This window comes from Bacillus rossius, chromosome 1 (genome assembly GCF_032445375.1).
Source record: "Bacillus rossius redtenbacheri isolate Brsri chromosome 1, Brsri_v3, whole genome shotgun sequence".
Taxonomy (NCBI): Eukaryota; Metazoa; Arthropoda; class Insecta; order Phasmatodea; family Bacillidae; genus Bacillus; species Bacillus rossius.
The window spans coordinates 251513205-251530829 of NC_086330.1; the positions used below are offsets into that span (position 1 = coordinate 251513205).

Here is a 17625-nt window from a genome sequence, read left to right on the forward strand (position 1 = left end):
CCCGTTAGCTCACCTGGCGCCGAGAGACGTGTCTGGCAGGCATCCGGCGCGGCGGGACGAATGGTGACGCCGAAAGAGAGGGAAGTGGGGGGGGGGGGGGGGGGGGGCAATAAATGGATAAAAAATAAACTACCCACGTTACATATCGTTAGCACGATGTTATTTTAAAGCTGCCCAAATAAAGGACGGTTCTTTCCGTGAAACGGCCGGGGGGGTTGGGGGGAGGGGGAAATTGGCCAAAAATTGCCCAAATTCTCTGGAACGACCCTTCCGTAAGTACGACCGTTTTTTCGGGAACCGTGAGGGGTTGTTCCAGGGGGATTCTACTGTATTTATAACATACCATAAATTTGACTGGGAGTGTCAATTACAGTTTAGATGGTTGGCTTTTTTAAATTAATTTAGAAACCCTACTCAGAACATGCTTTCAATTCTATGTTTTTAGTGCAGATTAAGTGTTTAGAACAAGTACCTAGTTACTGTTGTAACTAATAAGCATAGAAGCAAGTATTTTATTTATGTAGTTAGATAAAGTTTCTTAATTTTTGTTTGTATTTTAAACCAAGTGACTGTACTTTTTAATACTAGCCAACTGAAATATTATTACAGTGATTTCTTGTATATTATTCACAAATAAGTAGTACTTAGAAAAAAACTCGGATTAAATTTACAAAAAAATTGCAACAATTTTTTTTTTTTTAAATTTTTAACAATACTGTGTTGTTACTAAATAATGCAATAAAACCATTAATTTTATATATTTTTTGGTTATGACATGGCTGATAGCTACAGGAAAAAGAAATATGATGTAAAACATTGAAGAAACCAATTACTTATAATACTAATGTGAAATGTATTAAATAACTACTTCTGATAAGCACACATTTGTTATTAACGGAAACTTTTTATAAATCACCAGAAGAATAACATGGTTCTTATGGGGAAATAACCTCTAAATAACAGACAGGCATGAAACAACCATGAACACCTATTTGAGATAAATAATACACACAAATTATGTAGCTGTCAATGTGTAAACAATTGTGTAACAAAGATAATAAGTTGTCCAACGAGTTTCGCTGACTTTAGCGTGATTTCCATTCACCTGACCTTTCCTCCACTAATATGTGCCAGGTCATCTTACTTCTGCAACCCTTATTAAAAACCAAGTAATCTCACATCTCTGATGCTTACAGCTTATGTAGCAATTTTACATGTTTTTCAGGAAATTATAATTAATACATTCAGAAAATTAAAACCTAATTATTTAAATTCCTGACTAGATTTGATGTGCTTGCAAGACAAATTACCAACACAAAAATGACACTATAGATGGATGTAAGGCAAATGATCACGTGAAACATTGGCACTCACGTCTAACGAGCTGAGCTTCTGCACTTGGTCCAGAATGAGGGACTTGAGCGGGGAGATGACGACAGACACCCCAGCAGCCAGCAGCGCCGGCAGCTGGTAGCACAATGACTTGCCACCGCCTGTCGGCATCAGCACGAAGCAGTCGTGGCCCAGGAGTGCGGCGTTCACTGTCTGCAGCTGGTTGGGCCGGAACGTGTGCAGCCCGAACCTCTGATGAAACACCTGCAGGCAGCAGTTGCCCTTCTGCTTGTGCACCAACCAGGTGTGATCACAGTTCCACGAGTTGGGTTCGTAAAATCGCTACCTTCGTAAAATCGTTGTGCCTACAAAAACGTGCCACTTAAGCCATTTTGCTTTTGAGCACTGTACACAGCTTAGTTGAAAAACTACACTCCATGCCTGCAAACACCATCACGTATACCATTTTTGAATGCTGTTTTCTGGGTAACCTCCCTAGCTGATATGAAGAATGCAACATGAGTTTAAAATAACTATAGGTTGCCGGTGATTAGCTGTACGGGGAGCAAGTTGCTATTCAATTGTTCAAGCTGCACACAGTTGCAGTTGATATGCGTGATGCGCCAGAATTGGGAAAGGTGAGTATAGTTTATTTGCAGTAAAATAAATATTTTACAGCCCAGCTAAATTTTTCCATCCAAGAAATTTCTACTTTTATGTTTTTCCAGCAGAAATACTTCTGTGTGACTAACAAAGTGTACCTAGTCCACATTTTTTTTTATAATAATGACTAATATGTACATTAATAACTTAAACAGTAGTTATTAATGGCAAGTATTGCTGTCGTGTGGACCTAAAAAATATTCATTTTACCAGGAATGGACTATACAACACTGGGTGGTGTTTTAGCTTTTGTCACAGGCAAAAAGGGGGTGGAGGATGTTGACAGTTTCTCACGCGGCAGGTTGTTCGAGGAGAGGGAAAGGTAAGCCATACAATGTCAAGATGCCACTGCTGCCAGCCTGGCTGGACGAGTGTCACGCTCCCTCTTACGTCACAGAAGTTTCCGCCGCCGCATTTTGAAGGGGAATGTCAGATTTTTTTGTTCTTCTTACTGAATAATAACTGAGATTATTAAATTACACACAAATATATATGCTGTGCATTAAAAAATTATATATTTTAATAAGCTTTCATTATGATTTTTATTACATTTATTCTGATTATATCTTGGCGTCAAAATTTCAGATTTTTTGATAGTTCCTGAGAATGTATTCGTAAAATTGCTGCTTTGTTAAATCCAGGGTTCCTAAAATTGGGATTCTAGTGTAGATGCAATTTCTTTTTTGGCTTGATTTGCAATGCACTGAACTAAGCATACTCTTTGACTGATTTAGAGTCTCCAACCAGAACCCCTAAAATAAATGCCTCGCACAGTCAGAAATAGCCAATGATGAAATGTTATGCTCCGCAAGAAAAAACTTTAATAATAGTTTTAAGTTCGTAGCCACAATTTCACTACTGCTTGCCAAGAAAGATGCTTTCCTGTAGGATTGATTCATCTGCATCTCTCATAACTCACAAAAATCTTATTTCCGACACTTTTGATGGTACGAGACACAGCCACACTTTTGTGTAGCTATCACTAAGTGCTTATAGAATCATTTTAAAGTTTGAGGCATAAGAAACGGCAGCATGCTTCCGGTTACTATCTCTCATAATTTAATGGGAATGCAAAAGCCAACACAACTGTAGCTTGCTCTGTTGTTGGCTGTTTCCATCCTAGCACGCCTTTCTACTGCTATCAAAACCTTTCCTATACATATCACCGAAACTATGGTGCAAGTGAGCACAGACAACAACACAAATATTGTGCAATATATTCAGCCAACAGCTAACCGTCCCCACTGAGCAAGATTTGTCGTACAAAATGCAGATAAACACAATATGTACTTCTAATGTCTCAGGAAGTTTCTCTGTTTATATAGCAAAAAAATAACACACAGTAATTCTCTAACTGGACATCTAAACACTCTGAATCAGTAATAATTATGGAAAATCTGTGATACATGGCAGCACTGCATGATTTAAGTGGATAGGTGGGCAGTCACCAATTATTTATATTTAATGTGTAATGATAAACTGAAGTGAGGTATTAAAAAACCAAATGCTAGTTAGGAAATGGTTGCTGAAAATAAGAGTTCGGTGACTTTTAGTAACGCTAAGGTTTATTTATTTTCTTTTTCGTGACTTTCCTTACCATTCATTTAGTTTCGTTATTTTTTGTGACTTTCGGGACATGTAGATATCCTTCGACACCTCTTCTGAGAGGAATAGAGTACTATAACCGAAGGAGAATCCTTGCATTACAACCATTTTGGTCATATTACTATCAGTTTGTTTAAAATTTAGCTGTAGTTGCAGGATATTCCTATGTATAGCAGAGTAAGATTATACTAAGTGCACGTAAATGTTAAAACTGTTTGGTTAATTTAAACTGTACATAATTAAAGTGGGAGAAAAAGAGTGCAAGATACTTCATAAAAAATTTTAAGACTCTTCGTATAGTTTATTAGGTGCTGTATACTGATACATTTAACAGAAAAGAAAAAAGAAAAATTTACTGGAAATTTGTATTAAATTTATTTTTAAATCTACAGATATTGAACAATATCTTCAAGATATTTAAAAATTTTCTTAATTATATACAATAATTGTAATTTGTTTATGTTTAAAATGTAACTCATAAGTTAAATCTCGCTATTACATTAGTAATTTTTGGTTTTACAATATTTTTCTTTTTATTTACAAGCAGTGGCAGTTGGTTAGTTTGCTTAATTTTTCCTAGTTGTTCTTATTCAGTGTGTCATATGCAGGACATGCTGATTAAACACTTTTCTCAAAGAAATCAACATTGTATCTATGTATCTTTCTTAATGTAGCAAATTATTTAAGTGATTGTGATTTTTGACTTCAACTTTGTCTTTGGAAAAGACATATATCTTCGTCTTTGAACTTGATAAATAAAAAAAAAATTAAAAAGAAATCTTGGACACCTCTAATACATTTACTGGGATGTTTATTCAAAGAGGAGGGGTTGCAGGTGGGAGGTGGAGTAAACAAATGACATAACCAATAATTGAAACGGGACTTGTCTTATCTCCCTCACCTTCCCAGTTACAGCGCTTGTGGTTAAACTGACGTGTTGCCAGAATTTTGGACAGAAAAATACTTAGCCATTAGACACAGTATTCTATTCTTTACTCAATGATATATAGTCTAGTTTTTTAAGTTTGCAAGAAATTACCAACAAAAAGTTTCATGACAAAACAATCTGCCAAATTAACAAAGTCACATACGTACATTGAGCATTTCCTGGGAGTGGGGGTAGTCGAGCCCTGTGAACGCTCCCGAGGCGCCATCGTCCCTGCCGTGGCACAGATCTGCCCCTGCTCCGCTGGCGTCTCCGGTGCTGAGTCTTCCTGCTGAGTCACACCCACAAGCACATGGACCACCACGTCAAAGTTGCACCTTCTAGCAAGGTTGTGTACAACTTACAGATCTGAATATTGACTGTGACTAGTATGATGGCTGTGTTAAAGATTAGTAAAGTTGAAGGAAAGAAGTGCAACAGTAACAAGTCACTGTGATTTAATCATTATGTAGGCCTAATAATTAGACAAGATTTCATGGTTTTGATTTTAGTCCAATTTAATTTTTAAAACAGAGCATTTCATTGTTATTGTTTTTATTTTTATAAAAGCTGTTTTTTAATACTTACTCCACCAAAATAGGGGTAAAATATATATGCTGCATTTTTGTGAAAAAATCATTTGTAATAAATTGGTCAAAAACAGATACGTACATTCAGAACAATAAAAATAAATAAGCAAGAATTTGTGGTTTAAAAGTGATTCAATAAGAGATACATAATAACCTAAATTAAATTAATTTTTCTTATCCATGCACTTTGGTACAATTATTTGTCTGGTGTTATTTCGGTTTCATTACAATTCACCATATAATCTTGTCCCTAGTAATAATGTGTACAGCAGCAACAATAATATACATACTGTGGCAGAATAATAAGACAGCATAATTGGTATGTGTAGGTGGCTTAACAACATGTTTTGGTGCTGCAAGATGCTTGAATAGTTTTACAAGCAGAGGCATGCTTAGTTAATGAAATGCTGCACAATAACTTTTTATAGTAGGCTAAAAACTTTATGTGTGAAAAATGTACTACATAGTTTAAATAAAGGTAACATTAAAAATTATTTTTGATAAAAACACTTAGTAAACAATATCTTCGAAAGTTGCCTAAAAAACTAAAAACTGCAATTTATTTACAGGAAATATTTTTGTCTGTTTTCACACAGAAATTTAAAATTTCCAAATCTCCCAATGGTTGTTTGTGCTCTAGAGGGACATAAGTACGTACCAATTTTAAAAAGCTAGGACATATGTTGAAACATCACTCAGTGGAATGACTGCTAAGCTATGTGTTACTGTGTATACCTATAAATAAACAGCACACAGTTTTTCACAATATGTGTTTTGAAAAAACATGGTTCATTAATGCTTGTACGAAAGCACTCTCCATCTAACCAGACTTTACAAAACAACAAAGTTACACTTATGCCAGTATTAATGTTGCAATAATAACTTGACACAAATACATTCAAATACAGTATGGCGATGCTGGATAGCACAAGTTTGAGGTTGTGATCATCTATGATTGCTGAACAACCTAAAATGATGAAAAATACTTAGGAAATGGCGAATACATTGTCGCGGAAATTGTATACATGATAGGAAGAAAAAAAAAAAATTGATTTTTATCGAGTGATAGTGGTATTGCCACAAACGTTTATTTGAAAGCTGAAAGTCTGTTGTGTGTGCTTCTTCAGATACTTCTCAATTGATTTTGTTTATAATATTGTCATTCGAACACTCCTGGTGTTTCTCAAAACCTCAGAGGCATGACGGAGTTTGCTAAAATCTTGACTGCCAATGATGATAATAGTTTATGACCAACAGAAGAAAAAAAAATGTGAAAGTGTGATCAGCACACACTGGATATTCTCACAAGCATAGAGGTGTGAGACTGCACAACTCTTTTATTTGCAGCTTATTTTAGCATCTTACCTTTGAATGATGATAATGGCAACGAGAACAGGTGAAGATGTCATCAGCACCCTTTAAACATTCATCGCAAGATGGATTTTAGAACTCAACTTATATGGCCTACAACATGAAGAAAATCTCTTACTAACTGATGCTTGTGGATGAAGTCTGATGTTCCATGTTAGCAACAGACCTGGGTACACGTGATTGCTTCTTTGGAGTAGATCTTCCAACTGCACACACATACAATGATTGTTTTTAAATGCTACATAAAAAAATTTTTGCAACCTTATTTGCTTACGCAATAATTAACACAACAGAACCTCACTGATCTGTGACCTTTAGAGATTTGGATCTTATGATATATAAAGGTGCAAACACAGACAATGTTTAAAACAAAATTGCACTCTCTTATAAAATAATATACTTCGTTTTCTTAGTTTATGTAGTCAACTAAAAAAACTGACATTCACAAGGGCCACCTGCATCACTAATATTCTGGTGTGTAGTAGCATATTATTTTGTGAAGCATTTTGTTTAGTGCATTAATGCATTATGTCAGAAAATGCTCAAAATACAAAGTGAGTGGTATTAACAATTGATTGTTAGTCAAAAATCATAAAACTTTTTCAGAGCCATGACCAACAGATAACAATAGGTAAGATAGTCATCGGCAGACACAACATATCTTATGCAAGCTGCCAGGTGCTAGCCAACGAAAATGTCAGAACCTGTAATCGTCAGCTGAAAGTGTCATCCATACACTGGACAACTCTCACAAGCTGAGTGGCATGAGACAAACCTGCTGAACTCCCTTAACTACCATATGATCTACAAATAACAAACAAAAAAATCCCTTTCGGCACAGCCTACAGGTGTAGGTAGATTTCAAAGTACTTATTTTTCTTCTGGAAATGTGTTGGAAACTTCTATAAACTCCTGGAACATTTTAAGAACTGAATGTACATAACAGCCTAAATGTTAGCCAATATTCAAAAAAGGATCAATTTAACATTTTCTCATATTCCATGCAGCAAAAATATTTAGAATGTTTTAGATAAAAATTATAATATTATAATACAAATAATTCGAACAAATTTAATTGTGTGCCTATGAAGGGAGTTATGATTTTTTTTTGTCCTCCAACTCTTGTTTATTCTGCCCCTTGCAGTAATGGTTGGTCGTATAAAAATTTATTTCAGACGAAAGTTGTAAATGATAATTAAAGATTTTATAAAAAAAAACAGAGCGGATTAAATAATGTACATTGTATGGAATATATTAATTTATTTTAACCATACCCTTTATTTTTTCAACCCCTGATAACAATGGCTTGACTTAACAAATATTCTTTCAGACAAAACTTTTAGATAAATATTAGAGATGGGATTTTCGAATCTTGGATTCGTCGAATATACAGAATCCTATGGATTCGACGATTCGTAGGCTCCGAGGTGGGATTCGAGGTGGGTTTTTAAGAGTTTTAGGTAGTTATTGAAAATTGTAGTGCTGGGCGAAGTTCGAAACCTCTTAAAATATATTTGAAAAACTAAACGTTCGTTAAAATTTTTTTACGTTTTTCTAATTTTCTAACCCCCATTTGAGACCATTCACAAAACAGCACAACAAAATTCCATTACTTGTAATATTCCGACTTAAATCGCATAATCGTTGCCTCTGGTCCGGTACTGGTCCGGTAAATTTTACAGTACGGTATTAAGTTGACTAGCGTAGTCGCGGCAGCCATCATTATTTCTCGTGTTTTCTTTTTTCCGACGCAAGTTTCTATAACCATAACCACACTTGTTACGTTACGTTTACAATATTATTGTTCTTGAGGTGATTTGCGATGAGCAGGCTTACGTCGTTTAAGTTTTCCAAATGGAGAAAAGATAATGACAACCCAGATGACCCACCCCAAAAAATGTCTAAAGTTTCTTCTGACCAGCAGTCTTCCAAGAAAACAGCAACTGCATGCAGTCAGCAGGTTTTGTAATTCACATTCGACTTTTTTTTAATGTCCTATTAATAAGTTTTATTTATTAAAAATTTTAGGTTATGTCTACCACAAAAATATGTTATGTGGCCTTATGCTGAATGTTCGTCATCTTTATAATATTATATTTTTTTAAATGAAGGTTAGTGTACACTGAAAAAGGAAGATGTCTTTTTGAAATTTAGATGGAAATTTCTTCATGAACTAAAAGTGTGTGTGTGTGTGTGTATATATATATATGTGTGTATATATACATACATACATACATAAGATAAACTACACTGCATTTTGTCAATTAGCATAACTACTCGATAATTTCCAACCTTCAATAATATAACATTGCAGAAAAAAACGTAACTTTTTTAAAATGGTGTCTGTTATACAAACGTATTTTATTGAAAACATAGGAAGGATTAATTTAACAGAGAATTAGACAGATGCAAACTTACGTGTGTGGTTTTTGAGGTTATTTGTCTCTATTTTATATCAGGTGTGTACACTATGCACTTATTTTATAATTTTATAAATACACATGTGATTTTTTTTAATACATAGGCCTATGTATTTTTTTTAAATGTGGGATTTTTTTTTTTAATAACATGTGGTGAAGTTTAGTGTGGGACTGGGATTCGAGATTCGATGACAAACACTGAGGATTCGAACAAGGATTCGGATTCGACCAAAATGTGGATTCGTCCCATTCCCTAATAAATATTATAAGATTTACAAACAATTTAAATGGATTTGATAGTGTGCCTACTAAGATAGTTATGATTTTCTTTTTTTATTCTACCCCTAATTTTTTCAACTCCTTGCAGCAATGGTTCGTCTAATCAAAAATTGTTTCAGACAAAAGTTTTGGATATAAATTATGATATTTACAAAATATCCGAACAAATTCGATGTTGTGCCTACGAAGGGAGTTATGATTTTTTTTTGTCCTCCAACCCTTGTTTTTTCAACCCCTTGCAGATATGGTTAGTTGTATCAAAAACAAATGATTTTGGTATTACTCCTACAAATTACTATAATACATTCAAATGGTTGTGATACTTTCCATATTATGGGAGTTACAGCAATTTTTCTGTTTTTCCAAAAACCTTCCCCATTTCCACCCCTTTGTTTGAATATTGCCCATTAACGAACTCGACCAAGATTTTCCACTACTTGATTTTATGTATCAGTTTGGAAGTGATTTGTGAAAAATTGTGACAGTTATCGTGTCCACAAAATTTATATATATATAAGGGCAAAAAATTAAAGGCCAGTAGCACAATTCCCACATATCTTACAAGTTTACAAGCCCTACAGACTGACTCTTACTTACCTCAGAGCATTAAAACATTTCTTGCACGGAGGATTTTGGTAATAAACTTATGTATATAGCCTAAAATATGAACACAAAATCATACTCACTGATGCTTGTATTCGAGTCATCTGCCTTACTGGAGTATTCATCAACAGCTATGGGCCTATTTCTGGACAAAGTCTGGTGTTCCATGATAGCAACAGACTTGGATACAGGTGATTTATTCTTTGGAGTAGATCTGCCAACTGCACACACGTACAATGCATATTTTGAAATGGTTCACAAATAATTTTTTGCTACCTAATTTTCTTATGCAATAACAATTACAATAAAACCCCGATTACATGCAATCTTTAGGGATTTTGGTTCCTGCCTCTAAATGCACAAAATTGTTATTTACGTCTGTCTGACTGTTCCCTTACTTATTATAAACTACACAATAGATTTTGATGTGGTTTTCACAGTAATTTTGAAAATTTCTTCAAGAATGTTTTTGGTGTAATACATTCATATTAAATTTAAGGATAGTAGAGAAATCTCAATTTTTGTAATCAAAGACACAAAAAGATGCTTTTGGGTTGTTTATGAGGCAAAAACTTTTAATCTAATCTGTAAGTTTAAATATTCATATTGTAATAACATGTACTATGCCAACATGGCAAGATATTTTTAAATACAGCTCATTTAAGCAAGATTTAAAAATTGTACAACACTGAAAAATAATAAAAAATTTTAATTTTTTTTCAAAATTACCTACCTTAATAAAATTAATTTTCGTATTATGTTAGTAAATAACTACTATTAAAAAGCTCAACAAACATATTCAGTTGGTCCACGTAGGACAGACGTATAGGATGAATATCCCAGGAATTTTAGTGTTTTACCTTAAAAAAAATAATGTAGTTTTTAAATTTGGCACAGACGTTCCTTTAGGTGTTAAAAATTGATCCTAAAAAGTCCCCAACTCTCAGATGCCGGCTTCATACTTTTTTAAGGCAATAAGGGCGTAAGTGCCGAAATATGCATATCACGACTGTTGCGCAAAAATATTCATTCAGTTGTATCGTAACTTGTATAAGATGTGAAGTTAAAGGCACTTAGTTATTTAACATCCATTATTGTTGCATAATACATAGCAAAAAAATTAAACCTGATCTAAAATAAATTAATGGAAGTACACAATAAAAAAAATTAACCAGTCCATTAAAGGTCCTCTTCATCAGAACCATCATTGATAACATTAGTGCATGTTGCCCCACGACATTTGGCTCACATAATACCACACTGCAGTCCAGCCCGCACACACTCACATTTGTGGCTGCATTCACTTTTACAGTTACATGATATCAAATTCAGGAGCTGTTCTGGAGCTGGAGGAAGGGATGTTGTCATAGGAACAAGTGTGCCACTCACACTTTTCCATCCCCACTCAACAGGATCTAATGAATGGCCCAGCCACTCTTGCACCTGTAGGTAAACCCGAAGAGAATGCTGTTCACATGCGGCACTGGTTGGTGGAAGAGAGGCTAGCTGTAAATAAGCACTAACAGGCACAATTGCTATCTTGCAGGTATACATATATACTCTCATTTCATCCAAAGTGGAATAGTTATCATGTCCCTGATACATTGCAATTGCAAACTTTTCTCCAGCTGCAATAACGATCTTCTTGTCTGCATGTGGACATGTAAAACATGTACTGTTCTCCGAATGGAAACATCGTTCTTGATGATGTTCCATGCTTGCTTCTTTCCCTTACCGAAGAAAGCACTGGTTGTATCTGATCCGGTCATAGCATGACAAAACAAAATATAGTTTTTCATTTCACCAATGTCCTGCTAAATAGCTGATATACTGTAAATCTTTCCTGTTGTCTTGCTCGAGGGTGGATGGACAATTTCAATGTGTGCATCTTCTTCTGACCTCGCAGTCAACATTGCAAGGATGTCTGTATCAGTAGCTATAGTTTTTACACAACAGCTTGTTGAATGCTGAAGAGCAATAGCTGCTATAGTGGTATCAGCATCTCCTGAGCACTGAATGGCATGATGACCTGAAGCTCAAAAATAAGTTACTAAAAATTTTATGAGCCATTTTTTGTTATGGCCATTCCTCAGAAAGTCCATTTGCGTCAATGTAACAACATTGTTAGCAGCTATTGAAATATCGGTGGAAGACCTCCCTGCAGAACGCCGTCTTCGCTCTTCCTCTTTAGTGGTTAAATTGTCATATCCATCAAAACTACAGTTGCTGTCACAGAAAAATGTTTTTGGACGAATGTAACATAAGCCTCACGTATTTGACCAAATGTAGCAGGTCTTGGCCACACAAGCACATGCAAGAGATATCCTCCATCGATAACTACTAGTCTACACTAATGCTCTCATTGGTTACCTCAAACGATTTTAAGATCTTTGCAAGCGATGATTTTGCTGTTTTCCTCATTGATATTTCGTCAAATAGAGTTGGTGGTTTTGAAGTCAATTCATATTTGAAATATTTCGTGAAGTCACTCTCATTCTTCATTACACAAATGATACGCATGAAAAGTTGCTGCGGGTTCACTGGGATTACATCTTCTCTCACTTTCAAAGCCCTTGACATAATGGCGAGGGGTTTTACCTTGTAGATACATTTTATCTTCACATCACTGAAGTTACCTCCTACCATGTGGTTGATGGCTTTTGTTCCGATGGCAGTAGCCTGGTCACAATTAATGTTCTCATCTGCAACGACACCTGTGCAAATTGACTGAAGAGCCTCTGATGTCTGGAAAGGTGGATGAGCACTGAACCAGTCTATAAACATTATCCGCCCGGTGCTATGTTGTTGCGCACAGATGACACACACAAGGAGGGCTGAGTGGATATATACGAATAAGGTATTTCAATACATATTTTCTACAACTGCAATATGATAAAATATGTAAAATACAAGTTAACTTAGAATATTGCAGTTTTATGCTGTTTGTGCTTGTGTAGAGCAGCAAATTTACTTCCAATATTATTATAAATAAGGTTTAATTTTTTGCGCTGTATAAAGTAATATAAACTAATGATTAAGGACTAAGGGCCCATAACTTTAAAATTTTGACCAAATTTTGGTATATTAGAATGAATATTTTTCGCGCAACAGTCGTGATATACATATTTCGGCACTTACGCCCTTATTGCCTTAAAAAAGAATGAAGCCGGCATCTGAGAGATGGGGACTTTTTTGATCAATTTTTAACACCCAAAGGAACGTCTGTGCCAAATTTAAAACCTACATTATTTTTATTTCTGGTAAAATGCTGTAGTCAAAATTAACCTAAATTGCTCAAAAACCCATTGTTGTGCAGTAGTTCTTTGTAATCCTTAAGGCTAAGATCCTGAGTTTCTCGCGAGCGGGCAAAGACACGCGTAGTTATCTTTGTCCTCAACAGAGCGCACTAGCAGTACGGTTGAACGATGTAGCGACGCGGTGTAAAAGGAAGAAGGGTGGGAAAGAGGACGCTGTTCTCAGAATTCTTATCGCCCAGCGGGGAGTCATGTTTACGACCGGTCGTGGAGAGGGGGGTGGGGGAAGGGTGTACTCTGCCTCAGCGACTATTAGATTTCCAATCCCTTTGCCACTCTGTCCATGTCCCTCACACCCACCCAAGAATACTGAATCCTCAACAAAGCGCAAGAGAATAAATATTACTATTTTTGGTACATTTCAGTTAGAAACCCGTACGTAACCGAGTGCAAACCAAGGTAATTATAATAAATATTAATTTGGTGCACTACACATATACGATATACAAATTGTATGTTTTACTGCGTTGATTATGTGGCCAAAACTATCAGATTTAATCTCTTTTGCAAGTACGCTTGTTCACAGCTAACCACTACATTCAAATAAGTTGGCCAGTAATGTAGTTTTCCTGCCCCCGTAAAAAAAAATTTAACTGTGTGTGTGTACAACAAAGGTTTTGCGCTTCTACAAATTTTATTTTTTTACGCATTTTGTCACAGGTGTGTGCGTATATGTATTACACAAACAGTTAAACGTTGACCACCGTTACATGTTTGCAACCTTGCGTCTTCACTTGCCTTTGACGAATCCGGATAGGTTCAATGTTTAGCCAGACGAAAAAAATTTTTAGATTTTATTTTTAAACGCATGTGAAATTAGTCCTTTTTTTTAACACTTCATCGCTGTCATGTGAATTTACGACAACTTACATTATTGTTGTACTTTTGTATTGTAGTAACGATCGGTAGGCTAAATATGTACATGTGTTTGTTGTAACTTCGTTTTAAACATTCATAAATTAATTTTGTCAATTTATTTATTTATACCAGTCAAATACAAAATAAATTATATTTATTTTACAACCTCTTAAATTATTTAAATGATATATAAAATATGACCAAACATTTTTCAAATGAAAACGTATTTTCAACTGGAAGTACGCGAGAATTACACAGATTCATTTACTTGCGTATTGCATAGCATACTTCACGTCCATTTTTGACAGCCTTGCGAAGTCACTTCCAAAGTATCTACAAGTATATTCTTCAGGCGAATTCGGACACGGCATTATAATCTTCCATTATATCTAGAAGACGTGTTCTTACATTTTCTTGGAGTTTTAAATTATTTTTTTGAAATAATAAAGGCAATTTTAAAGTTTAATTCCATTGCAGAAACACTTACGCAATATATTTGTTGGTTCTCTGCAAGTGTATTTTGTGTTTTATTCTAGTTCGATAATGAAGTCAATCGGAATTTATTGCCTTTTTTTTTCAGATTTATTTATACATTAAATGTATATAAATATAAAAAATTATGTAACAGGATGAATCTTAAATGGTTTGAACAGTTATCTATAATGACTTAGTTTGTTTGTTCATTAAAAGCCTTTCTTTTTTACTATTCAAGTTGGATTCCTTTATAACTCAAAAAAAATATCACGTAACTAAAAAAATTAATGAAAGAGCTTAGTTCTGTTCGTATGTAAGTGTTAATTTTATGAAAATAATGTAATACAATTTGTTCTCTAGCTAAGTAGATTTATAAGTAAAGCTTCATATTTCAGTCGTTACCATGGTACGACTTTCGGAAAAGTTTTACATATATTTGTTTTTACAGAAGGTACCGGAGCTTGCAGGTTGCGCAGAAAGGAATTGTATTGTTTGTGAGAGTTCTCTGTTGGTAATAACACATATGATATATGTTTGATGTTCTGTTTCCAACTCATCGTTAACTAAATTTTACAGACTGATAATTATCCTTTGATTTAAAATCCAAGTAATTTACAGTGTTTAAAATATGCTTTCTTGCGTTTAAGAATATTTTGTTTTGTTTGTATGATGTTTGAGTCACCCGCAAAGATAATGAGATAGTTATTTTATACTGCTTCTTTCGCGGTTTTTTTAATTTTAGTCTTGACAATGGGGAATGAATTATTCAGGCTGTGCTAAATAGATAGATTATGCTTTATATCATTAAGATCAAACTCTTCTATTTTTGTGCATTTGATAGTATTCCTAGTTTAGTTAATTTATCCAACAATATATTTGAACAATCAAGGCCTTAGATGCTTTATAAAAAAAACTCAATTGATTCATAATCAGTTGCCGTGTATAGATTTATTTTGTAGAAAATAAGCAGTATGTGTTTTAGTACTTAGAGTTGATGTAAAACCATGTATTAAATTTGAAAGTATGTTGTACTTTTCATACTTAAAATTATCATACAATGATCAAATATTTTTCGATATAAGTAAGGACACCTATATTTCGCGAATACATCTCGTGTCAGGCTATTTCACACATAACTGTAGCTTTTTCCTTAGAGGTTTGGCGAATTGCGGGCGTGCAGCAGTACGGTAACTACGTCCTCATTGGCCCCGTCGAGTGCGGGAAAACAGCCTTCACCGACCACAGCCAATAATTACAAGAAAAATCTACAGTGTTTTGTAAAATACCTTGACACAAAATGTATTCGCGAAATACAGGTGTCCCTAGATATAAGACGTAATTGCTCTCGGACGATAATTTTCTTTACTGGTATTATCACCTTTCTTATGCAGGAGAATAGTTTTTGCAGTCTTGTGATACCCATTCTGAACGAATTCCAATAATGTAATATGTGTTTATTATAATAAATGGAGAAGTGTATATACTATTAGCAAATGAATCATTAAAAATATGAAAAGAAATTATAAAAAATTACAAATTACTCTACTGCACATAAATCACAGATATTAAAAAGCCAAAATTACTATAACATTCAAAATATTACAGAGCGTGCCATGTAGAAAACACGGACGCATGTTGTTGTCTAAATGAAATAAATAAAATACAAGTCTGCGGCTTTAAAAACCAAAGAAATAAAATTTTCATAAATATTCAACGCTTATAAGGGTACAACCAATCATTACACTGATAGGACATAGTTTTTCATTACATCATACTGATTCCAAACCAGACACACATATATAAATAATTTGTGTTACAGTTCAATTAATTTGGCCATGATTTAAACCTGATAAATAAACAATGCAAACAAGCGGAACTGTACAGAGTATCTTCAAATAAAATCTGGGCCAAAAGTAAATCAATATTTTAGTGCTCAATACAATTCGAAGGAAATGGAAGATTTTTTGAAGTATTATAAATTATCATACAAGGATTGCTGATTTGGTTTTGTATTAATTTTGAGCGTAAAACTACCCCGAAAATATTGCCATCATAAACATTACTATTAGTCTGCTTGGCCATGTTGGTGATATGCACGATTTTCAAGGCTGTCTTCCGATATTATATGATGTGTTTTATTTTTACACAAAACGAAGCACGAATATGTTTTATATTTCTTGTGTGAGATACCAGTTGCAAAGACTTTGCAGTTTGATTTTATGGGTAGTGAATCAGTGGTATAAAATAACTTCATTTATTTTTTCCCGATAACATATTTTTGACATTAGTATAATTTTATCACTCGCCATCAAGCAGAGTCACAAAAAAAATTGTTTGTATTCAATATCAGCTAATAACTTATTATTGCTTATGTCATCAAAAACATTTACAGTACTGTTCAATTTGTACAAGCATGAGAAGTAAACAATAATTTCTGCAACAACGTTCTTCCGAAAGAAGGTATACACCGATTTTAAAGGTGCGTGTCTATTTCTTAATTTTATTTTTTTAATAATTATAAAATAAAAATTGGTACTTTCCCGAATTTCCTCATTGAGGCTGCGACCCAAATTTCAAGTTTCCAGCCCTTTTGGCAGTGGGTTGGAATTTGTATTGGCCAGTATGTGAGCGAGGGAACTACGTTTTGCATATTCGAGCAATTCAAAATTTAGGCCCTAAAGTTTAATTATAACAATTTCACGTAAACTAGATAGCTCAAAGGCTGGTAAAACAATAGAATTTTATTTCATATAATTCTGTATCAATTTCATTGAAGTATTACACACCCATTTAAACACATTTTATATACATAATAATTTTGCTTCAGCAAGGTCTTCGGTTTCTTGTAACACAAATAAAATTACCTAAAAAAATTACGGGACATACTTAAAAAAGTTTTTAAATTGTAATATTTGCCAAAGAATTTAAATAAATCTAACTGCAAATGTAAGAACACAGTATAAAGGTCTTTAAAATTATATTTAGGAAAATTACCTGAATGTTTATTTGCTAAAACTCCTCATTTCACTTGTTCAAAAGTATTTACATGTATACATATGCGTGCGTGTGTGCGCGCACGTGGAACTTATGTTTCTATGATCATTTATAGTTGCAAATAATGTAGCGGAAGTTAAATTGAAAAATATATAATTCTTTTTGGCCAATATTTGTTTTAAAACATAATTTTACAT

The 17625-nt window shown here is 34.1% G+C and overlaps 1 protein-coding gene across 4 annotated transcripts in view; it reads right to left on the minus strand.

Annotated features, from left to right (window-relative positions):
- The window catches only part of LOC134527475 (recQ-like DNA helicase Blm), a 241667-nt gene that overhangs the window by 167210 nt on the left and 56832 nt on the right, over nucleotides 1–17625 (minus strand). For 3 of the 4 annotated variants that reach the window (XM_063360175.1, XM_063360176.1, XM_063360178.1), the window contains 4 exons: nucleotides 9872–10009; nucleotides 6609–6692; nucleotides 4696–4817; nucleotides 1375–1596 (listed from right to left, as the gene is read on the minus strand). In XM_063360175.1, coding sequence (XP_063216245.1) covers nucleotides 1375–1596; nucleotides 4696–4817; nucleotides 6609–6692; nucleotides 9872–10009 — 566 coding nt within the window. The remainder of the gene's footprint in view (nucleotides 1–1374; nucleotides 1597–4695; nucleotides 4818–6608; nucleotides 6693–9871; nucleotides 10010–17625) is intronic. The other variant, XM_063360177.1, reaches the window with a different exon arrangement.